This window comes from Diorhabda sublineata, chromosome 1 (assembly GCF_026230105.1).
Source record: "Diorhabda sublineata isolate icDioSubl1.1 chromosome 1, icDioSubl1.1, whole genome shotgun sequence".
NCBI lineage: Eukaryota > Metazoa > Arthropoda > Insecta > Coleoptera > Chrysomelidae > Diorhabda > Diorhabda sublineata.
In genome coordinates, this window is record NC_079474.1 from 12,989,472 (window position 1) to 13,014,918 (window position 25,447).

General features: G+C 29.9%; 3 protein-coding genes and 1 long non-coding RNA gene across 5 annotated transcripts; 2 read left to right on the forward strand and 2 right to left on the reverse strand.

Moving 5' to 3' along the window:
• Positions 1 to 325: 325 nt before the first annotated feature.
• LOC130452539 (probable serine/threonine-protein kinase nek3) lies at positions 326 to 11,479 on the reverse strand. The gene is made up of 13 exons (XM_056791874.1): positions 11,101 to 11,479; positions 10,823 to 11,029; positions 8,262 to 8,414; positions 8,044 to 8,200; positions 7,737 to 7,902; positions 7,301 to 7,655; positions 6,096 to 6,951; positions 5,192 to 5,501; positions 4,781 to 5,102; positions 4,273 to 4,715; positions 3,931 to 4,218; positions 3,498 to 3,876; positions 326 to 2,515 (listed from the first exon to the last, which is right to left on the reverse strand). Exons 2-13 carry the CDS (start codon positions 10,932 to 10,934, stop codon positions 2,169 to 2,171), a joined length of 3,888 nt encoding a protein of 1,295 aa, XP_056647852.1. The 5' UTR covers positions 10,935 to 11,029; positions 11,101 to 11,479; the 3' UTR covers positions 326 to 2,168.
• Positions 11,480 to 11,838: 359 nt separating this feature from the next.
• On the forward strand, positions 11,839 to 12,840 carry LOC130441869 (ubiquitin-fold modifier-conjugating enzyme 1). The gene is made up of 4 exons (XM_056775694.1): positions 11,839 to 12,027; positions 12,084 to 12,215; positions 12,269 to 12,436; positions 12,490 to 12,840. Exons 1-4 carry the CDS (start codon positions 11,905 to 11,907, stop codon positions 12,571 to 12,573), a joined length of 507 nt encoding a protein of 168 aa, XP_056631672.1. The 5' UTR covers positions 11,839 to 11,904; the 3' UTR covers positions 12,574 to 12,840.
• A 1,386-nt stretch (positions 12,841 to 14,226) lies between these two features.
• Positions 14,227 to 22,980, reverse strand: LOC130441847 (ras-related protein Rab-7a). 2 transcript variants are annotated; one of them, XM_056775671.1, is made up of 3 exons: positions 22,355 to 22,980; positions 19,539 to 19,803; positions 14,227 to 16,513 (listed from the first exon to the last, which is right to left on the reverse strand). In XM_056775671.1, the coding sequence occupies exons 2-3, from the start codon at positions 19,795 to 19,797 to the stop codon at positions 16,146 to 16,148; spliced, it is 627 nt and encodes a 208-aa protein (XP_056631649.1). In that variant the 5' UTR covers positions 19,798 to 19,803; positions 22,355 to 22,980; the 3' UTR covers positions 14,227 to 16,145. The 2 variants fall into 2 exon arrangements, with proteins under 2 accessions (XP_056631649.1, XP_056631641.1); XM_056775663.1 differs by lacking the exon at positions 22,355 to 22,980 and adding an exon at positions 21,979 to 22,328.
• LOC130441876 (uncharacterized) lies at positions 22,871 to 24,381 on the forward strand. Its single transcript, XR_008909651.1, has 2 exons — positions 22,871 to 23,003; positions 23,113 to 24,381. It is a non-coding gene; the product is annotated as an uncharacterized LOC130441876 (long non-coding RNA).
• The last annotated feature ends 1,066 nt before the right edge of the window (positions 24,382 to 25,447 follow it).

The following is a 25,447-nucleotide window of genomic DNA, read 5'->3' on the forward strand; positions in this document are numbered from 1 at the left end:
TACTAAACAGTTAAGACAAAACTACAGCTCCGTAAGACAGTATTGCATTGAGTTGATATTTATAAAAAAAATAGTTATTTGCTTGTTTATTATATTTTTACGAAAAAATACCATAATGATCAATACAGATTTTAAAATTAGTAAAAAAAACTGGAATAATGATCAAAAACCTCAAATCACCTCTCAAAAAATTCAAATTACTAAGAAAATTTCCAATTGAATTTGGAATTCTTAGAAGCACATTTGATATTCAATAAAATTTAAAAAAAGTGGAAGACTTCATAATAAATTGAATAAAAAAATAGATAAAAAGATATACAATGCAATATTACTTACGTATTTAAGAATGCAACAGCCAAGCAAAAACTGCCACGTATATATTTCTATGAAAAAATAGTGTGTAAACAAATCTTTAATTCTAAAATGGAAAAATTTGTTCAGTTTAACGTAACAACAAAAAGAATAGTGAATCTAAAAAGATCTGTACTAGAGGAAACAAAAAGTAGATTGAAATGAAGTTTATTGAATTACTGACGAGAATAAAACCTCATATTTCGAATGTTAATAGCCACAAATAATTCTTACGAAGAATTTGAAGATTAGTAACTACTAAACAACAAAATAAACACCTTTTACCAGTTAAATTCGCCTCTTACTACCACATTATAACAATTTTTAGCGCCAATTCTATGATGTGACATCTGTCACACGTCACCAGTCATATCGATACCATAGAATAGTCAAACTTTAAAGCAAACAAACGGCGGTCTCGTCCTCGAGAAAGACCAACCGATCGTGGCCCGGTGTACTCTATATAAACTGTCACATGTCAATTGTCAGTGACCATAAATTGATTTTTAAAACTTATTAAGAAAAGTAGTACCAAACAAGATCAACCCAGAATAATAAGTATTCTAGTTTATTCTGTTAGACAAGAATCTGTCACATGTCAATTGTCAGTGATGATGGTAAATTGATATTTAAGGCTTATTTAGAAGAGTAGTACCAAATAAGATCAACCCTTTTAACCCGTTAAATATATATACTTATCTCTTAGAACCTATTAAAAGTTTAACATTAAAATGATTCTTAACGTCATTTTTATAAAGTCACATCTGTCATAGGTCACCAGTCATATAAATAGTAAAGAATAGTCAACCTGTGGAGGAGGCAAACGGTGGTCTCGTCCGCGAGAGACACTAACCAACCGTGGCCTTGTTAGATTACAGTTACTGTAGTACTCAAATTTGTTCTGAACAGCGAGAAACTGTCAAACGTCAATTGTCAGTAATCATAAATTAATCTATTCAGAAAAGTACTACCAAATAACGGGAGCATCTGGAATCTACAACAATATGCTATTGAATAAAAAATAAAAAAATATAAATATGAATAAATGGCGGAGAATGGAGATGGAGTAGAGGCAAAACAGATTTTAAAATAATAATGAAAGGAGAAGGAAAAAACAGAATAAAAAGACGATCTGGAATAAAAAAAAATTGAGGTTAGAATTCAACGGAAGGCACGGGGGATTCAACAAAAAAACTGAAAAAAGAGAGATCTAGTGAAGAATGCCACATCGAGGTATAATTAACCGATTGTTGGGAAATTGACGAGAAAATAAAGAATTTTGCTTAAAAATGTCAGTTTCGAATTAAAGAAAGTTTCCACACTAACTAATCGCACTTTATATAACACAAGACATCAGGAAATTATGCATATATAGATATAAATACGGTTTAGTAATTTAAAAAAATTTTTTATATTCAAAACTTGTTATTCGACATCAGTATACACAATATCACGACGTCCTGTAATTTTTCTGTGAAACAACAAATTGAAAACACTATTATCACCACTACAGCTACACTCACGATTACACGTTTCGATAGGTATTCTATCATCTTCGGGGATTTCTGAAGATGACGGAATAACAATCGAAACTTGTTATCGTGAGCGTTTACACGATTGTAGTAAACCGAGTGTTCAGCTTAAAATATTTTCTAAAGGAAAACAGAGAATACTAGCAGTAGATATGTTTTTGTTTTATATCAACGAAAATCTTCCTAAGTGTGTTTTATTCCATTTGTTTGAACGACTATCATTATAAATATATTAAAAATATTCAACAAAAAAAACCCCGTATATACAATGTACAAATCTACTACTCACTCTTTTTCTTTCAACTCCGTTTGCCTACTATCTTTAATCATATCACTTACGTCGTCGTTTATCTTGGTTTCTTGTTTTGTTTTCACTTCGGACTTTTCATCCGTGATTTCTTTGACGGTGTCTTCTTTGTCGTTAGATTCTTTTGTCGATATATTGTTATCACTGGTATCGAGTACCGTCGCGACAGTAGCGTTAAGTATGATTGGAGGTTTTGGAGTAGACGTTAAGGGCTTTTCTATTTTTGTTTCCTCTTTATTATTAGAACTATCGCTAACCGGTACATTCACATCAGTATCACTTTCAGCAACATTCGATAATCGATTTGTTCCATTATCGACTTTGTCTGTAAATAAAAATTTAACCATTATCGATGCTCTTTATTGAGTTATTGAATTTGACAAATTGGAAAAAGTGAAAAATATCAGAAATTAGAAGTGTTAAAGCAAAATGAATAAGGATAAACGAAAAGGAGACCAAGTATCAGGAAAAGATTAATAATTAAAGGAGCAGAAATGCATAAGAAAGAAGAAAATAGACTAAATATAGCAAAAACAAAACAATAAAGAATATAGAAAGTATTCCACCAATTTGATATAAATAGCATAATAAAAGGACATAAATTAACATGAATGTCACATAAAAAGAATGAGAAAAGATGAAAATCATAAAAAATATAACAGACAATAGAATTAGAAGAAAAAAAAAATAATAAAGAAGCACAAATAAGAAGAAAATACAATAAAAAAATATTCCAGCAACCTGATATAATACATATTGCAAGACGACACAGATTAAAATGGTTGTTTCCTTTAGAACGAATGAGTAATGAAAGAAATCATAAAAGATAACATAAAATAGAATGAGGGGAAGATAAACAAGAGGAAAAAACAAAGTATATGGAAACGAAAAAGATTAACTTAACGAAAAGCCAAAATATATGAAAAGGGGTAGTAATTAGAAGAAAATGAAGAATGATAGATAAAAGTATGTGAAATATAGTAATGATGAGCAACAAAGAACTAAAAAAGGAAGTCATAAAAAAATAGAATTAGAGAAAAATCAAAGATGAAAATAAATGAAAAGTAAACGAAGTAATGGACTAATAATTAGAGAAACAGAAGGGAAAAAGGAAAGAAGAAAATGGACTAAAGACAAAGCAATAAAGGACTAAGAAAGGTACTGCAAGGGGACATAAGTAGTATAAAACAAATGAGCAATGAAAGATTAACTGAAAAATAAAAGAAAGTAGAAAGAAGAACAAGAGGAAGAGGCAACTGGAGATGAAATATAGATCAAAAAATTTATTGAAAAAGAAAACAACATACCGTTGCCATTATTAATTTTATTGAGCTCACGTTTTTGGTCCACAATTTTCACCAAATTATCACTATTACCATCGCTATTTTCTTTTTCGACTTTTTCCACTATCCTAGGGGAATTCTTCTCCAATTCCGTCTTTTTAACTTCAACCTCTTTAGCACGCTGACTACTCACATCTTGATGGGTTTGACCGGTCAATTTATTGAGGTTCTGGGTCATTTTTTCCACTACAGTTTCCAGACTCTTATCGTTTTTCGACTCTTTCGATGATTTCTTCGAAACCGACGGTGGTTTGGTAATCGTCGGGGAAGATAGAGAAGTATTATGGCTCCTTGGTAGAGGGGTTGTACTGGTAGACGCTAAAGATGGTGGTCGTATGGGCATCTAAAACATAAACATAATTAAAATTAAAAGAATCAATCATTGGTTGTTACCCACTTGATGATTGAGCATCGATTGCGTTAACGGATCTATTTTAGGACTGCTTGGAGATGTCAGAATATCCAAACCCTTCCTTTGATTCAGATCTAGGTTAAGTCCGGGAAGAGCTGCTGGAGGAAAAGCAATCCGCTGACCGTACCACTGGCTGTAGTAAGCGGCCATGACTCGTGGATCGTAAGGAGTGAATCCCGGGGGCATGTTAGGATAGATAAACTGAGTGGGACTCAATGTTTTCGAAGGTATGTTGGGAACGAAGGGATTCGGTGGAGTAAAGTTTAAATTTACCTAAAATGAGATAAATCATTGATATTGATATGAAATCACTATTAATTTATTTACCTTGTCTCTTTTATTCCCAGTGGGGGAATTGGAGGATTTCATTTTGGGCGAATGAGGACTTTTCGGTGATCTCCTTTCATTCTTAGGGGAACTTTGTAACTTGAGGGGATTAAAAATAGAGACTGAACTAGTATTTATCTTTAAATCGTTCTGTAGATTAATACCAGGACTGTTAGGAATATTCAAATTACTATTTAGGCACTGGGTTTGGTATAACTGTCCTGACATGTGGCTATTCAAATTTTGATTGGTGATATTTTGGTTACTGAGACTTGTCGTTTCAGGAGCTTTCTCCGATACGGGTTTCAAAGTTTTCGGATCGATTTTCACGATTGAGTGCTTCTTGATTTCACTTTTGTCCGTTTTAACTGTCTCGGTAATTTTATCTTTTTCAGGACTAGCCTGGACTTGGTACATAGGTTTTACTCCAGAAGCAGGATTACCTAAATCGATATTATAATATAAATAAAAATTATAAAAATAACACACAGTGATATCAAAAATTTACCCAAGTATCTTGGAAGATTGTTTCTCATTTTGAAAAACTTTGCTGGTCTGACGTTTTTCAGATCGGAAAATTTCGGATCCGGACTCGATTTGCTGATATTAGCTTTGGATATTTGGGAATTCCAACTTTTCGGTGGATCCCTTAAAGTTTTGTAACCTATTGGAGTACTGGGTTTAGTTTTGATATTAGATACTTTGTTGGATGTAATTTGAGGTGGACTGGTAGTTACTGCGATTGTTGTTTTACCAACTACATTGGTAATACTAGTAACAACCTGGGACGCTTGTAGTTGTGATGAACTAGTACTTTTGACGTTTATACCCTAAACGATAGAAATAAAAAAAATATTAAATAAATAAAGAAAATGAATAGTAGAGAACTAAAAAAAAATTCTATAGAAGAATTACTGACCTGTGTTGTCTGAGGTGGTGGGAAAGTATGAACACTTAATACTGTACATTTGCCCGAATCAGAATAAATCGGTCGAATTCCGGTGATATTTTGAATTTTATTTGTACTGATAGTGGATTGTTGATGCTGGTTGGCTGTTGAATCTTTATTAACAGCATTTTGTATTAATTGAGATGGCTGAGTCGTCATGGGGATTTTGTTGTTGTTTTGATTTGGCTGCGAATGTTGAACTGAAGTAACAGCAACTGATTTTTCTACTTTTTGTGAAACTGATACTTTTGGTGTTGATTTCACATCTGCTGTTGTTGGACTGAAATTTTATTATAAATTAAACAAAAAAATGATCATTTGAGAATGTAAATATCATAAATAGTTCACAAAGAATACAAAGGGTTAACCAAAAAGAATGAAATGAAAAATGGAATGAGTTACAAGACAACATAAGCAACATTAATCAATCTTCCACTTTATTAGAAACTAATTTAGGTACAATAAAAGGAAAAAAGGAGAGTGTATATAAAATAAATAGATAATAAGATAAAATAAGCAACTTAGGAACATAAATCAAACTTCTACTCTATTATAAAATAACTTAGGACCTTAAATGGAAAAAAGGATAGTGAACATAATGAAAAGGGAAAGATAGGAGAGTATACTTATAGGGTGATCCAAAAATAGTGTAATAAAAAAAATAAAACGATAACAAGATAAAATAAGCAACTTAGGATCATAAATCAAGTCTCCATTCTATTAGAAATTGCTTTTAGTATGTTAAAACCAAGAGAATGCAATCAATTGATACTAACTGCTCATAAAACAAATTAGAAAACAATATAATAAACAAATTTATAATAGAAAAAGATGAAAAAAGAAGAGACATTTTTTATACAGTATAAATACTTACATATCAACACTTCCACTAACAATTGAAAGTGTAGTGGTTGATGTTAGAGTTTTAGGGACATTAATGGATGATCCGTATACTGTCCTCGGTTGGTAACATGGGGGTTTCACGCCGGTTTCACTAATCAATGTTTTAGCTCTCATTGCGAGCGGTTTTGTCGTAGACGTTGGAGTTCCAGGTCTTTGTATATTACTAATACTTTTATTGATGATATTCGGTTTGGGCGGTTCGGATTCTAATTTTTTAACGGGATTGAATTTATGTAAACTAGTGGAATTTAATATTGTAACCGTAGATGTTGTAACGACATTCGTTATCTTAATTTCCGATACGCACGTGACTTTTTGTAAATCCTTCAAGTTTTCACCATTTCTGTTCATTTTCGAATGCTTTTTCAACGGATGGTTATTCGAAAGGTTCAGTAAACCTATGTTGTGGTTTAAAATTATAGGTTTGGATTGTTTAGCGGGCGGTTCGACGTCTACGTTCGGTTCTAATTTCCTTTTCAAAGGTTTTTCGGTATCTCTTTCTGAATTTATTTCGGTTATATCGGGTTGAGCTGCTTTCAATATGCTATCTTCTGTTTTCGTACTACATTTTGACGTGTTTATAGTACTGAAAACCATTGTGGTACCACCCGAAGATAAAGTGGCGCAGCTAATGGAAGATGAAGGTAGGGAAACCGTTAGAAAATCACTTTTCGTTGATAATGTGACGCTAGTAATTGGAGTGCTTATTATCGGATCCACAAATGCTGGTAAACTTACTGATGTGTAAGTATTCGTGACATTACCCAGGGATATTGTATGTGATGAAACTGCTATGTTATTTAATAAACTTGTACATGTTGTGGTCACTAAAATAAAGAAAAAAATACATTTAATGAAGCAAAATTATAATCATAACAAATTTTTGTACGTAAAAATTAAGGAATTTTTTTCAAAATATTGCCCAATGCAAGAAAAATTGTAACAACTAGAGAATTATGCAGAAAACACGGTTCAATATTTTCAAATTCCAGTAATTTCGACAAATTTGTGAAACAAGATACAGAATAAGAATCAAAAACTGTTTGGGGAGTCATTTAGGCTTTCCAACTAGTCTGCACCTTGACCTAAATAAGAGGCTTTTTCTAGGTGGTTTTTGTCCCATTTTAGAAGGTATTATCACTACTTCTAACCCTTTTGCTGGAATGTAGTACATACCTTTACCGATATATTTTAATCCTGGTACTTCTTTTTTAGATTGTGTTTGTTTATTAACCGGTTGCGTTTCCACCAACGTTGTAACATCGCTTTTGTACTTTGGTTCACTATTTACAATTTCCAATAGACTCGGACTTAAAGCCGCGTCCTGGATACCAGTTATCGACATTTCACCATTTTCACTTATTCTCAATTGTACTTCCTTCCAATTATTATTGTTACTTATATTATTGTTATTATTATTGTTATTATTGGCTACATTTGTTCCTGTTGTTTCATTATGGTGTGGAATTTCGAGTTTTATTTTTTTCGCAGTATTTTCATATATTCGGTATGTAAGTTCTATTGGTCCTTTCTAAAATAAATAATTTACAAATTATCGATCAAACTCTCAATAAAATGTCCCTTCACGAAATCTATCGGTCAAAATACTCACCCTTTTCCATAAATAAATATATGCTACATCCATTAAAGTTAGGGAAGAACTAAGGCAATCTTGATTGTAAAAGACATCGACCCTATGACTTTCTGTGAGGTCATATTTAGCACGGATCAATTTTTTTATGTGACCCATTGTAACTGCTGCGGGGCAACGCAAATACCTGCAAAACAGTTATGTGAACAAAACCCAGATTTCAACAAATGAAAATTGAGCCATTGAATAACCTAAAGAAACAATATTACAAAATTAAGTTTACTGATACATTATCAACAATATAAACAATTAATCATATTTTACTCACCTGGGTTTATTATCAGCTCCATGGTAACTGAGAGTAAGGCAAATAGTTTCTTCTGGAGTCAGCAAATGCTGATAGGCAACTTCTCCGCATTGCTCCAAACTTGAAGGTTTCGCTTCCGGATGATTATCATAAAATTCCCTTCTCCTTTGCATCTCATCTTGAATTAAATTAATATAATGAAGATACTAACGATAATATTTCTTTTTAAATAAACTTACTTTGAAATAACCTTGGAACAAGTTTGTAGACAATGTCTTGTACAGTTTTGTCAGGTCTGATATTGAGTAATGGTTTTGATTTGTGAACTTGCACATCGCACACTGGGCAGTATTTATTTTTCTGGAAATACTTGATAATACAACTGCGACAAACTGAAAAAAGGAGCACAGTATTTCAACAACAGACAAATCACTAGCCTTCCATAAGGTCTGGTATTTGAAGCTGTTATAAAAACTCAAAAAAAACTCTGCCTTATCACATGTTTGAAGCACTAAAGTTTTAAAAAACATACACTTTTTGATTGAACACCAAGATGAATGTACAGAAATACAACAACCAATTCAAGCAGGCCTTCCTGTGTTAAGACTTACGCTTTGTTTGTTATATATGGCTGATATGCCTACTATTATACCATAATATTATCATCAGACTTCTGAGAATAAATCAGTTCTTATAATGTTCACAAATAAAACAAAAAATTGTTATGTAAAATTCAACAATCAACAATCAACTCATGCAAAATAGAAGTTAAATATCTTGACATACATTTAGATCATAGATTGAATTGGTAAAAACATATATTTGCAAAGTAAGAACTTCTTGATCTACAATTACAAAAATTATACTGGACGATTGGTAGAAGATCCCACTTATCTATATCCAACAAAGTTTTATTATACAAAGTAATTTCTTAAGTCCATCTGGATAAACAGTATGGGGTACTATAAGCAACTGAAATTTAGCCATTTTGAAAAATTTTCAAGGAGATTTAGGAAGAAACGATACCACAAGAATGGTAGGAGAATCTTCTAGTTTCAATCCACAAGAAATTCTGAAAACTACAGACCAATATGCCTAACTTCAGTGTTCTATAAGATATACACTATTATAATAGAAGAAAGACTAAGAGACTAGCTGGAAACTGGAAATATAACAAATGATCCACATATAAAAGAATCAAAGCAAAGTAAAACTGTATGGACAAAGATCAGTAGGCTTTATGATGGAAAAAGGGATATTTTAAAACCACTTTTGTTCATACTAACAATGGATGAAATACCAAAAAATGTAAATAAAAGGACGAGACACCTACAAATAGCTGTAGGATACCTCTACATGATTGTAATTATAGCAGAATCAGAATCACAGAAAGATGGAAGCTCTAACAAAAATTTGGATAGAATAATTGCAAATGGAAATTAACTTAGAAAAATGCAAAACAATGATAATAAATGAGAAAAATGAGAACAAAGTCAGACTATCAGCAAAAAAAAAATAGAACAAGTAACAACTTTTGAATATCTTGAAACTGTAATAGCAAAGTAAAACTTATACAAAACAATAACACTTCCAACACTGACACACGGAAATTTAATGTGGGTAACTAACAATAAAATAGATAAAAAAGTAAACCCAATTGAGAAGAAGTATATACAAAAAATAGAAGGGAACCCTAGAAACAATTTATAAGAAAAAACAATCAAAGGAAAAATAATCAGAGAATCTAAAAGTGCTTTGTATGTTTAATATGGATGGAACAAGATAGATTAACAAAACAAATATGGAAAGCAAGAACTATATGAGGGAGAAAATGGCAGAACAAGAAAAATGTGAAATGAACAAATACAGATACATGAAAAAAAGCAACAGAAAATAAATCAAATGATGATACTAGTATAGGACAGAAAAAGATGTAGGAAATTGATAATTGGATAGTAAATACATTTCCCCAGAGAGAGCAAAAGGAAAAATGAGAAGAAAAAATAAAGTATGTATGTATGTATAGTCAAAGTGCATATTAATGACAACAAACTAATGGAAGAGAGTTTTGAGATAAGAAGATTAAAGTGCTATAGGCCAACAGACAGTGATGCATAATGGGTATAAAAATTGATTGACTAGAGTTTTATGAAAGAAAAATAACAACAGATGTTGAAAATCATGAAATGGTCACCTTAAACTTGAATAAAATACTATATTATAGGATTATGTTCATGGAAATGCATGAAAATGTTGTCCAACTTCTCAAGAAGACTTGTGGAAAACAGTTAAAGACTCATGGTTGAAAATAAAAACATAATGGCAAAATTAGTAGTGAAGTTGACAAATCTGGAGTCAAAAACAAAAGTGGGCATCTAAATGAGTCATTTGAAAACATTATTATGTGATTTGTAGATTTAAGTCACTATAATTATGTTTTTTAAATATCCTGAGCATATTTTATATCATATAATTACATCAAGAAATTAAAAAACCATCTCCCATTTAATTTTTCACCATATTTTCATTAGTAAACACCAGAGAGTTATTTGAGTCAGCAATTATTTGTTTATAATCAATTACATAAACAATGTTAATTAAAATAGTGTATTTTCTACAGGTTTCAATATGTTATTACTATAAAACTAGGGAAGTTTTTCATTTTATATATATATATATATATATATATATATATATATATATATATATATATATATATATATATATATATATATATATATTTGGGAAATATTGACTTACTCCGACATTACGAAAATGGTATAATAAAATGGGTACTCACATGTGTGCAAACATTCAATTATTGTACTAGCATCAACAAAATACCCACTACATATTTTGCAAGTTATATAGGCATTGAGATCAGTAATAGGTATTTTTGTGGATCCTTGCATGATCCCAGAATTATTTATCAAGTTTTTTCATATTCTGACCTTTTGGAAACCCATATCATCAGTGGTATTGCCCATATTGGTCACAAGTACTTGACCTAAAAAGAATTAAAGAGGTCAGGCTCGTAAATGCTAATGTATTTGGATTATAACTTGAAATTGGCCTTACCCAAGTAACAGTTAATAAAATTCTTGGTTTTTTAATAAATATTATTGTTTACTTCGAAAATAAATGTTTGACAGACCAATCTTGAGAAGATTTGACAGATACGGATAAAAATGGCGTCATTGCACATTTAACTCGCAAAAGTAAAGTTGAACGTTAAATAATTATACATATAAATAAAATGCGAGATTCTAAACACACGCGTTTTTATTACTATCAATATTATTTCTTCTTTATCTTTCTACGTTTAGCGTTTTTTTGTTGACAACTGCCACAAAGTCAAACACACTACTTTTCATATTGCCAACTTAATTTTATTTTCGTTATACGATTTGCTTCGTTTTTTTCGCCAATTCGAATTTTCGCAAAAATATTAATTTCGGTTTATTTGTAACCGAATAATGTTAAGAGGATATTGTATCATTAGGAATGAAAAAATTTCATCCATATTAAACTGATTCCACGAAATTTAGTTCTTTTTATCCATTCTTTGTTACCTACTACACTACAAGACGTGACTAAGTGTACAGAAAACGTGATCTGTAAGAAACTCTTTTTTATTTTTTCATCTTGTTTGATTGTATTTGAACTATTTTTATGAAAAAATACTCTATATAAATATTGTTCCATCGGTCATCAAGCATCATTTACATTTGAATTAATTTATTGCAAATATTTTTTCGGTTTTCCGTCTAAGCATTTTCCTGTAAAATAAGTAGACTCTTAGTCGATGAAGATCTAAATTCTATGATCTTTAAAGCTTAAAAATTAGGTTAGATTTAAATTGAAAATATATAGGTAAATAATATGGTGGACGAAAGTACAAGAAAAACTTTAAGTAATATCCCACTATTGAAGACTAAAGCAGGACCTAGAGATAAAGAACTTTGGGTACAACGATTAAAAGAAGAATACCAATCTTTAATCAAGGTAAATCAATGTTTAAATACGTTAAGTAGTACATTAAACTAACATATGGTTTTCAGTATGTCCAAAATAATAAAGGATCAGATAATGATTGGTTTAGGCTCGAGTCCAATAAAGAAGGCACTAAGTGGTTTGGTAAATGTTGGTACATTCACGACTTACTAAAATACGAGTTCGATGTGGAATTTGACGTGAGATAAATAATATCATTTTTAATTTATTGATCAACATTTATATTTTTTAGATTCCTATCACTTATCCCACAACTGCGCCCGAAATCGCTTTACCTGAACTCGATGGGAAAACGGCAAAAATGTACAGAGGAGGAAAAATTTGTTTGAGCGATCATTTCAAACCGCTATGGGCTAGAAACGTTCCTAAATTTGGAATAGGGCATGCAATGGCTCTTGGGGTAAGGTTTTTATTATATTTTGTTAGTTTATTAACAGATTTTTTATGTTTCAGCTTGGACCGTGGTTAGCAGTGGAAATTCCAGATTTAATAGCTAAAGGAGTGATATCGTATAAAGAAAAAACTGGGCAATCATAACACTAATTAATCGTTAATAACAATTATGTAAAATTTACTCCATGTTGCTCGGAATGGTATAGAAAAAAAGGTATTTCAATACTTATAAGTAAATTATTTGCAGCATTTCTACAGATGTATAAAATATTATATAATTCTTTTAATTTTGTAATTAATTAAATACAGGTTTCAAATTTTATACTTAAATACCATTTCTAATATTTAATGAAAATATATGTTTTTCTATTATATATAATGTTTATAAAAATATATTTTTTTCCAATAAAACTTTTTATTTTAAACTAATACAAATAGAACTGCTATATTTATCCTAATTGTTAAATATATGAGGTGTCTACTAAAACTACCGTAAATTGATTTTTATATCAGTGATTACTTACTTTGCATCTATTTCAAGTAGTATTCTACATATTCACAAGTGTTGAGGCTGCAGTTGATTGTTTTAGCCGCTACTATAACTGTTTTAGTAAGATTTTCTTTGAAGTCTTTGCTAAAAATGGGATCTTCAATATAAAGTCACAAAAACTGCCAAAGAATCTCATACAATTTCAAAATCTTAAAGACTGCTGAAAAGTAGTATAAGACATAAAAATGTGTTTGAAACGTTGTTGGACTTCAAAAAAAGATGGAAAACCTCACAAAAACATAAGCTTAATCGGCATATTGGGTACTAGAACGTTTTCAAAACAATGTCTGAAGGAAGAGAGCTGAAAAATCAGTCAAAGGCTTCAATTTCCATCATGGTAATGTGTTGTACCACAATTCACATTTGATTCTCCAGTTTTCATTGCTAATACTCTGTCCATATAACTAGATTTAGCACTAAATAACTACGAGTCACGACAGGACAGATGAAAGCCGGCTCCAAAGCCTTCCATACATCAATTGTAAGCCAAGAGCAGTAATATGGGGACAATTAATTTAACTTTTAAGTAATTAAATAAATGACCACTATTTTTTTTTACTACACCTCGTATATATCTGCACCAAGAAATTTTTTACCTACGATGGAATGAAGTAATCACTCTACTAGAGCAAATTGGAAGGTTTAAAGCTAATCATAACCTCCTCTTTGACTGATAAGTGATATTTTCTAGAAATTTTGAGATACTGTAATGTAGTACTGAGTGTAAGAACTGGTTCAGTCCTGCTTTTTGTGACTGCCAAGTGATATTTTCTCTAATAAATTCGATATACGGCGCCAATGGTTCTTCTGGAAGCATCTAGAATATTCTAAACACATCTGGGACGTCATATTGATTACATAAAACCAACACCTAACTGTAATGTAGTGTATTCGATAAGTGCCAGTTCTGTCCTGCTCTTTCTGATTGTCGAGTGACCTTTTCTAGATATTTTGAGATTTTATATAAATATTTGACCTGGAGATGAGCATCTAGAACATACGAAATTGATATGGAACGTCAAATTGATTACAAAAAATACCAATTAACCAGAATGTAGTGAGTTTCATAAAAGCTAGTTCGATCATTTTCTAGGTATTTGGTGATGAGTAGCGTCTAGAACATTTGAGATATATTTAGAACATCATGTAACCAATAAATTGATAGTACAACGTTGTCAAAATGGACAGTTTAGAATTTTGGGAATCAAGTATAGAAGCCGGATTTGTAATGGAAGAAAAACAAAAAATTTAACCTAAAATTATTGTATTTATTATATCAATTACCTGTAATATACAAATTTATAATATTTCATAATAAAATCAACTCCACACAAGCTCTACGCAACAACTTGAAATGTTGCATAAAATTCGTACTGCAATTTTTTCTAATCTACCGAAAAACATTTTTGATATGATTATTACGAACTCAACTTGTAAACTGGTTTATATTAGATACCGAGGCACCTCAGAAAATACAGAAAATGCATAATTATCAACAGTTTTCTGTATTTTCAAAACACTCTTGCAATGTTGTTAATATTATTTAAACGCAACTATAATATAAATAACATTTTATATACATTTAAAAATATTGCAGTAAATAAAAAAAGAAGGCGAAACAATTTTTTTTTTCAATACTATACACTACTATTTAGAAGTATCACATCCGAAGCCTGGAGAAAGCAAAAATTTTCAGTGCTACAGGGGAGTATACTTTTAATCGATCAATATAGAAAATAAATTGGCACAAAGTCACTAGGAAAAACCAAATTTCAATTTTTTGGCAAAAAAAACATTTTTGATAATAAAAAAAAACCGTCGATTAGTCCCAAGTTGAAAAAAAAAAAGATTTTTGAGATGACAAACATTAAAAATGCTTCTGATAAATTTTATTATTTGGAAAACTGAAAAAGTATCGATATGATTTACTACAAATTATATACCAACTAACATCTTCATTGAAATGGTAAAAGGGCATTAATATTATTATAATATTAATCTAAAAATGTTGGACAATTTATAATAAAGTGAAAGTTGGAAACTGAAAAAAAAGCAGATTCCAATCAGACTAACTCAAGGAACAAGAGGAAATTTTAGACAATTTCTAATGAATAAATGAGAGTTGGACACTGAGAAGAATACAAAAAAGTCTATAGAAGATGGTATGTTGAGACAAACCTGGTATTAAAGGAACAGTTAAAATTTTTGAACAATTTCCAATAAATAAAATAAAACTCAAAGATCCTATATGAAAAAAACCTTTAAAAATATGAAAATTACCAATTTTGGGCTAAAAAAGTCTATAGAAGATGAAAAATTGAGAAAAACATGGAATTAAAGGAACAGTCCAAATTTTTGGACAATTTCCCATGAATAAAATCAAATTTAAAGACATCGCTGGCAACGGACCTTTGGTAATATGGAAACGAAAGATTTTTGGATAAAACCAACAGAATATCCATCATCAGACACACCTATAGATGGAAAAACAAAAGAAAATAAAAGTGATACTTTTACACTATTAAAATAGACTTGAATATGTTGGAAATACAAAAATTTTATTATATGTATGAATTGGACATTGAGACAGCCGAAAAATCAAATATTCAATTAATTCGCAATAAATGCCAAAACTTAGCGTCGGACGTGAGTCGGTACACCAACTAACACACAAAAACAGAACCATATTGTATTGGTAGTAAGAAGAAAACTTTAGAGATTGATGTGAAAAATAAAATTTCAGTGCTGCCAATCGTTTAAATATACACTCCCCAAAAACAGACAACTATGAATTGATCAATTAGTCACAAGAAAAAAAAAAAAAGAAAGAAACTAACAGTTAATAAACCGTAAATATTATAACACCCAAGTTCCTACCATCACTAGCTCCGTATTTACAATTTAATACCGCTAATGCCATTTATATTTATCACAAATATAACATTCGTTTTGATTTTTTTTTTCAATATTTGTAGAAATTACACGAGTTTTAGTTTAATAAAGGTTAATAGCTGCTATTAATACTTTACTAACAAAAAAAAATGGTTACTTGTAAGTAAAAAACTTGGCATAATCGAACAGTTTATTAACCAATACTAAACATCCTTTTCCTGACAGTTGCGATGGAAAATAATAATAAAAAAAATTATATTAATAATAAATTAACTTAACAAGCGCAACTATCACCGTTACTGTTGGTTTTCTGCGTGTTGGTAAGTTTGATCTGATCCGGAAATTCGTTATATAAATCGACGGTGGAATTTTGTTGGGCGAGAGCGTTTTTGGCGATGGCCATGAATGCTTGTTCTACGTTTAAGCCTTCTTTGGCTGATGTTTCGAAAAAAGGGATGTTGTTTTTGGATTGGCACCATTGTTGCGCCCTTTTAGGCGAAATCGCCCTTGGTTCCAAATCGACTTTGTTTCCTAAGAGAACGAAAGGGAAATTTTCTGGTTCTCTAGGGGAAGCTTGGATGAGGAATTCATCCCTCCAACTATCCAAAGATTTGAATGTATTAGGAGCTGTTACATCAAAAACTGAAATTAAAAAAATATATTTTATAGTTTCAATAGAATTTTGGTCAATTATTTATATTTTTTCTTTAATATTTTTTGATTATATTATTATTTATCTCAAGTTTTCGTAACCTTTGGCTTCTAGAGATACCGTAGTCAACCCATAACTTCCTTATAACGATTATAATTTTAATAATAGCAATAACGAGTCATTTTACACATTCATAAAGAGAAACAGCACCTTGTAATTTAACAAAGATTAATTCTTTGATGGTAACAAGGATTTTTGTGTACCTAAACGTAAAAATGTTTATAAGAACCTATGATTCAACATTAAAATGGTGTATTACAAAATTAAAATGGCATCTGAATCATTTTACAGGATTCTCAGCGTTACAAACTTTCGAAATTATTTAATTTAATAGCATCTAAGCCCGTCTTCGGTATCATATTCATCAATATGCTTATGCAATATTCTTTCGTTTTTCAAATTCTTTAGTTTTAGCTCTAACTTGAGCTTCTGTTCTTGTTTTCTTTTTTCTATCTTCTGTATCATATTCATCTAAGCTGTAGATTCTTTCTTTGGTCTCTAAAAGCAGAACATCCAAAGATTTTTATGTTTATTTCTTTTGTTTTTCCAATTTTTTTTGTTTTAGCTCCTGTTCTTGTCTTCTTTTTTCTTTCTCCTCTTTTTGCCTTTTAAATTTGGATTCCTGAATCCTTTTTTGTTCTTCCAAATATATTCTATAGGATTTGAGTGCAGTACAGAATAAATTCATTATATCTGTGGTAATAGGTGTGTTGCAAACTTTATTATATTTATTTCGTAACGCTTCACGAATCCATTATATTTTCATACATGTTGGCTTTTTCTTTGGTTAAAATATTCCTTTTTTTATATAAAGTAATTTCTCCATCAATATCTCTATAGATCAAGTTGGAATATTCTTCGCTCATTTTTTAATGACATTTTATCAAAAGTTTATAAATAGCATAGCTTCAGAAATTTTAGCAAAACTTTTAATGCAGTTTTTTCATTTCTAGTAATCATAATCAGAGACATAATTTTTATTTTTCTGGAATTGAATTAGCTTCTTTAATCAAAGTAATGACAGATTTAATGAAAATATTGATTCTAAGCAGCTTTAACGTGAAATAGTCACTAGAGATAGATTTTAGTTTAATCCTTATTTCATCATATTTAGAACCTTTTAGCATCTACAGTAACAAAATGAGAAAAGTTTGGTTATGTAAAAGTTTTAGACCAATATTTTTATGTATTCCTAATCTCCAGGAGAATATTAATAATTTTGTAGAATAAACTGATTTATGAACAGTTAGTTATGTAGAATCAACTAATAAGGACTATTTCTCTCTTCATTTTTGCTTTATAACAAAAATATTCGAAAAAACTAGATATTGGTTTTTTATCATTTATAATTAAAGATGTTGAATGTCTTTCAATGAATGTTTATCACTTTCTTCCTATTTAGAACATGTTAAAACGTATAAAAAACAGTTTTTCTGATCTATTTTTATTAAACTTAATTGTAGTACTTAGTAAAAATAAGTACAAAATACACACATAATAGACAAATGACAGTTTGGAACGTTTCGGCGGGAATTTTCAAAACTATTTTATTTTTTAAACGAAATTGGTTAATTTTTTTATTAATTCATTATCCCTATTTTCAGTTTATATTATTTAAATAATACATTGGAAGTATTTGCCAACTAATTTTTGAACCTTTTAGTTGTAACGTGACAATAAAATATTTAAAAGCTCGAAATATATATTAAAAAAAGTACATTATGGTTTTTATTGAGATTTACATAAACAGACAAAAAGTTATGTCAGGATTAGTCAAGAGGCACCAAATATGATTGAAACAACAAAAGGAGTAAAGCAAATGTAGATTATGAGCAGGTAAAAAGTTTTAAATACCTTAGTGTGACATTAACACAAGATGGAAGACTGTAATGAGATAAACGAGAGAACTGAAACAACTGGAAGAATACAGTTTCTAGCCAAAAAGGAAATACAAAAAGAAATATAGAAAATAAGTAGCCATACTCATCTATACATTTGGATCAGAAACAGAAAAGGGCAATACAGTGTACAGAAATGAAATTTTGAAAAAAAAAATGAGGGAATAAAGCAAGATAAGATAAAATTATAAGAGAAAATTTCATTTTAAAATCAATTCTAAACAAAATTGGGTAGAGCAACTGAAATGGTTTGGTTACGTCACGATAATTGAAGAAGAACACTTTATACTGAAGATATAAGAAGAACAAACTCACTAAAATAAGAAACAAAGACCGAGGAAATAGTTACAAGAAATAAGGATGTCAGGATACAAAACAAAAGACATGGGGTAGGTAAGAATGAATACAGTTGTGGAAAAAGAAAAGGCGAGTCATTTCTTAATCAACACCAACAAGCCTTAACATCTAATAATATGGCAAGAATCGTTACAAAATAATAAATTATTATAGAAAATACTAAGTTTTATTTCAGAATAGAAAAGTTATTTTTTTTGTCAAAATGAATAAGAAAAAAATATCAACAAAAATCATTGTAACTATAGGAACTTTTTTAACTTTATGATTATAAAATTGTTTTAATTTAATGTTCCTTTGTGAATATTATGAAATGTAATCATAGAAATCCTTTGCGCTATTTATATCCATATATTGAATGAATCATGCATTGATAAGTCAACCAATCTCATGATTAATTTACATGTTCTCATCATTATTTTCTATCTGCTCCACTGTTGTGAAATAAAAATTAAAACGTCAATGAAAAATGGTCACTAAATTACACAAGATTTAAATAATTTACAATAACTGTTATTTTTTAATTGACATAATGATATAATGTTTTTTATTAACAATTACAACCATTTAATATACATTTCCTTATCTTAGTTCAAAGACAACTAAAAGAAATTGAAAAAACAAAAAATGAAAATATAATTATTTATTCATTTTTATTAAAATTCGAGAAGAAATGGGATATTTGGAAAGATTATCAACTTACCTAAGACACAACAATCGGCTCCCCTGTAAAAAGCTACACCTAACGATTGAAACCTCTCTTGACCTGCTGTATCCCATATCTGCATCGTAACAGTTCTATCATCTACAGTAAGTTCTTTTGTTAGGAAATCTGCACCAATAGTCGCCTTATATTGATTCGAAAATTTTCTGTTTACATATTGATTCATTAGAGATGTTTTACCCACACTGGAGTCTCCCAGGATGATGACTTTTAGTAAAGTCTTCTTTCGACTAGCCATGGTTACCTAAGATAAAATATCTGATAGACAAATAGGGTTATTGTATCAGTTGCAAACTAAGAAGCACGATAGGAAGTTCAAATTAATGGACGAAAGAGAAAACTGAACTGAAAAAAAACTTAGTGGAAGTTTTTTTAGTTAATAGGCGACTGAATCTGAAACATGTCTGATTGCTATAAATGACTTTTAACATGAAGTAATACAACACAATGTAAAATATTCTTATTCAAAACCATGTAATGATCATCAGTTTAGTACCATTTTATTCCAAGCAAGTTGGAATTTTAGTACATTTTGGTTTTTAACAACCAATTAAAGTCAGGTATACCAGCAGATTGATCTTATTACTTTTGTAAAACGAATTTTTTCTTTTTCTATGGTAATTATAACACTGTTTTTGATATACTTTAATTTTTAAAATCACAGAAAAAGGTTAGTTTTGTTTAGAAAAGAATTACATACCATTTTTCACACCAAGTCATGTTGCCTTAACACCAGGCACCTACAATCCTTTGAGACAAGGATGCGCCAACTCGAGACAGGGATATTTCAGGTAAACGAAAAGGTAACAATACATCTAGTGACATATTCATTAAGAGTATTACGTACTTAATCTAAAAATTCAAACCTAGAATTTCTAAATCCTTCAGGTTAGGTTAGGTGAGCTAACCTAAATTCACAATTTTATAAATAATACAGATCTTACATAATTACATTTCGATCTGAAATAAATGTCAATTGTTTAAAAAACTCTAGAACATTTTATGTGGATGGTACGTCCCGAGTTGGCACATTGTAACAGAAGTCAAAATTTTATGGCGGGTAATAAAAGGCGCACGCCACTGTTATCATCTGGTATATAATCCACATACACAAAGAAAAAATGATTATGTAATAAAAATATGAACAATTCCAAAAATTCAGACTTGTAAATTTCGAAATGGGTAATATCAAGGAAGTATTGGTTGAAAATCGTGAAAAAATATGCATCCACCAGGAGCTTTAGCGATAGAAAACGTTTAGAACGGCCTCGAAAAACCACAACTGCTGAAGATAAACAGATTAATGAATGTAGCGATTTACCTTTGAGTACTTCTACAAGTGAAAAGGATATTAAGAAAAATTAGCCTTTTTGGAAGGGTTGCAGCGAGGAAACCTCTTTTATGAAGTAATAAGTCAAAGTTTGAGATTTTTGAATCTAAGAATGTTTGTGCGCGGGTCGTATTAAACAGTAGTGAGAGTAAAACATTTAACCAGTAGTGTACATTAAAAAGAAAATAATATTTTGATGAACTTTCTCAAAACACTGCAAACTTCAGCCATTAATAAGTCATATCTAGGGTGTTTTGAGTTTATCTTTAATATAATATACTATTACTGAACAACAAATGTAATTAAATAGGGAAATTCCCACAGAAATTCTGCAGATACATCAAGGTCATCAGTTCGTTATTCAAAATAAAAAATATCCGTTTTCAATAATAAGATGAAATCTGTTGTATAAACATAATTATGTCGGTCTAATTTTCATAATTTTGAAAAAAGAAGAGGTTTTATTATGATAATAGTAATAAAAGTAATGTAGGGATAGGATGTCTAGAGGTTTATAATCTAATAATAAAAATTTCCTCTTAATTTAATTAATAGAAAGTCAGATTGAAAATTCTTCATAAACCCATAATCTCTTCATCAACTAACAAAGCATCAAGACCAAATAAATATTCCAATAAATTTATTAACACAAAGTAGTACACAACATACAGACTCCATATTAATGAATTACATGTAAGATTGTTTTCAAAATCGTTTATTTGAGTCGTTAGATACACGCTATGCTTGCAACAAAAGAATAAATGATATATGATGATTAGTAAAGTGTTAACATTTACATGGTGACACAATAGTTTTCATGGGATTTCACTAATAAGATTGTGACATCACTAAAAAACAATTCTTTTGTGTACATATCTTTAAAAAATTCAATAAAAAAATGAATTTGGTAAAATTAATTCGATAATGGGGGCGTACAAGTTTTATAAAACAGATAAAAACACCCGTATGTATCAAACAATGACGAAAGAAAAAGCACCTATTTATCAGCTGATATACTATATGAACAATTTTAAATGATTGTCATGTTTAAAAAAATAATTTTTTACTATAAAATGATAAATGACTTACTCTAAATGGATATTATGGGTTTAAAAAGATACACTCGTTGATTTATCACAAAAATTTAACTGCGTACAACCTTTGACAATCAGAAAATGGCGTTTCTTTTTCGTGTTTATTTGTTATGAGAGCTATTGGAACAATTCTACCAACTCAAAGTCTAGAAATCCCCTATATATCGAATTTTGTTGATAATTAATTTAACTCTTATCACTTTGTAGGTTTTAAAGTTATATTAACTAATTTTCAATATATTTGAGTCAATTGTAACACAATCATTGATAAGAGTTATTTATTTAACATTGAGGGTAGTTGAACAATATCACCAAAGTTATAAACACGACAATGGTATATATAGAAACCACTTGACCTTTAGCATACTTACCTTATTATATTCTGTTGAATGTTTTTTTTTGGCAATTTGCGATCTATTTATTACTCTTTTTTCATTTCACACATATCTCTTTTATCGTTTTTGTAGTATTTCTTCACGGATCACAAATAGAACTGATTTTCAACTGAGTTCGTAACCAATTACTATTCACTACTGTTGCATGGTTTTTACATTTAGGTATTAAATCTTCCACACTAAACAAAGAACTTTAAACGATCTCAAAGTTCATCCGTGACCACTCTTAAAACTGGTTTCGAATCCGACCCGCGAACAAAGCATTTCAAATTAGTTAGTATTCGGAACCGGTTCTGAATTTGCTACGTTCGCGGGGTGGATTTGAAATCAGTCCCAGAGAGCATACGAACGGTCTCCAAAATGATTCGGAATCAGACCTGCGAACAAAGCAAATTAAGAATCGATTTCGAATCATTAGATAACCAGATTTGGATTTTTAGCCTAATAAAAACCCCAAAATTGTTATAACTGATTCTTTATTAATAAAATCAACGGAATTTATGTTATTCGCGAATACGGAACTGTTACTAAAAATTCAGAACGACAATTTGGAGAGTATGTTTACGAACGTTACTCTCGGAATCAAACTCGCGAACGAAACTATTATCTAACCTCACTTTAACTGGTAAGTCAAATAAAACAAAAAGTCAGTATTCATTATTTTACTCAAGCATTTTGTTACTAATATTTAACGAACAAAAAGCAACTATGTGTTTTTATTTATTTTTTTGCAGCAGTGCCATTGATGAAAACCGCTTTTTTCAAAAAAAAAAACAATATCTTGCAGAATTATCTGAATTATATTTTTATAGTATTTTTAGTCAATGTATATTGTGTCATTACAAAAAAACAAACAGGTAGTAATAAAGTGGACTAATAATTAATATGTATTAGTCAAAAAATAAATTGAGGAAACTTTATTTACGATCAAAGTCTGATTATTTTTTTAGTATTTAGAAAAATATACGACAAAAAATAACCACAATTATTCAAAGATTTGAACAATTGACAAAGTGTATATACAGGGTTATCATAAAAAAATGATTGTGGATGATAAAATGAAGGAAATACGCGGAATCTATCTGCAGGATAATTATTGTCATAAAATCGTATGATGTGACAACACTGTATTTTGAAAAAGTGCGGTTTCCTCGTTATATAATTCTTTCTGCTTCTTCCGTTTCTCGGATGAAATTAATTTTATATAAATACATTTAGATTTTACGAAAAAATGCCTAGATACTATATTATTTTCAACACAGCCAATGTACTGTAAAATAATGTCAGTAGGATCGCCAGTATGAAAAAATTCCCGTTTAATTTAGCATGGCACAGATATTTTCTGAATGGAAGCACATCGTCGTCCATGAGCAACTTATATAAAAAAATACATAACCTCATGCTGCACGTACTTTTTTATGAACACCATATTTACGTCTCAGTATATATACATACAGAAGTTTACAACTCACACTTTCTTTACCAATTATCTTTATTTACACACCCTGCTTACTGCCCCTACAAAAATAAATACCACTACAAAATCTTGTCCGTCAAGCCAGATATTAACCAATGACTTATGGAAGGCTCGAAGGACCAGATAGTGTAAAATCAAATATGTAAAAGAAATATGAAACCATAATTTGAAAGTTTTAATAAGACTGTAAGTAGGAGGATAATGGGAAACCAAATGGCGCTAAAATAAAACAATCATCATTACACAGTCCGGTCCCTGGTTTATATCAGGCCCAAAGGACCAGATAGTATAATTGTGAGTGTTGGTGTAACTGTAGACTAATACATAAAAGGAACCAATGAAGATTGGTAGAGCAAAATATAACAAGATAAATGAGGAAATAGAAGATTAAGCCTTAGGCTAAGTAAATCATGAGAAATCTACCAAATGTAGCTTGTTGTGCCCCCGCAAAAGGTTAGGAAGTCTTTGAAATACATAAGAATCTCTGTATAATGATGGAAATGTCAAAAACAAAAATTACAAACAAGAAGAGGACAAAAAGGAACCGGTCTATAGACCTAAACGGAGGATTAGCCCACAACTATCAAAAAGAAATGTAGAAAACAGTATAACATGTGATAATTGTAAATATCTATAAAAAATATGAGTTTTTAATGAAAAAATGCAGATACACGATTTTATCGGTGTGTAAACTTATTTGACAAAATTGTGATTTTTATAACTATTACCAGTACATACACTTGGAAAACATTAATTTTTAATAGACCTCTGTTGTATATTAGAATAAATCTGATTTAGATAATATATCCTTTGATATTTATTGTTATTATCAAAATATACACAATAATCTTTATAATAAATAATACTTGTCATCAAAAATAAAGTTCTGTAAATTATTTCCACAGCCCAACATATTTCTAGTATATATTTATACTAAGTTAGCCCCAAAACCAAAATTTTATTCAACACGTAGACCGTCAAATACAAAATTTTTGTTGTCAACTAAATTTAAAAAAAAAATAGGATTTAGTGTTTTCTGTTGTCAACTATTTATTTGAATTAGAATTTTTAATTATATAATTCCATTTTATAAAAATCCTACAAATCTTCTTGACAGTCAACGTGTTAGCTTTATAATCGAGGTAACAACCTGCTGAGATCAATTTTTTTAACAACAAACTAAAAAAATTGATTTTTGTGTTATTTAAGAATATGAATCCAGTACATGTTGTTGTTTGGTATTATATTGATTGTTTTTATATCCCCACATCGAATTATTTCAAAAATCCTTAATTTGTAGACAATTTACAAGATTTATTACAAATTGTACAAACAATAACCAATTTTTTGACTCTATACACTGTGGAGAAAACCTATTGAGTTAACATTTTCCAATTTTTATTAGAGATTCAGCTGAATACACTGTTTACACTAACCACTACACTACAATTACACTGTCTGACGCGAGTTTCTATAACCAAGTTATCATCCTCGGAGACTGAAGATAAACTAAAATTTATTAACTTGACTTATGCTAAATTTTTCCACCAAAATTAATTCCAGCGAAAACCTTATTGGCAAGAATCCTCCTT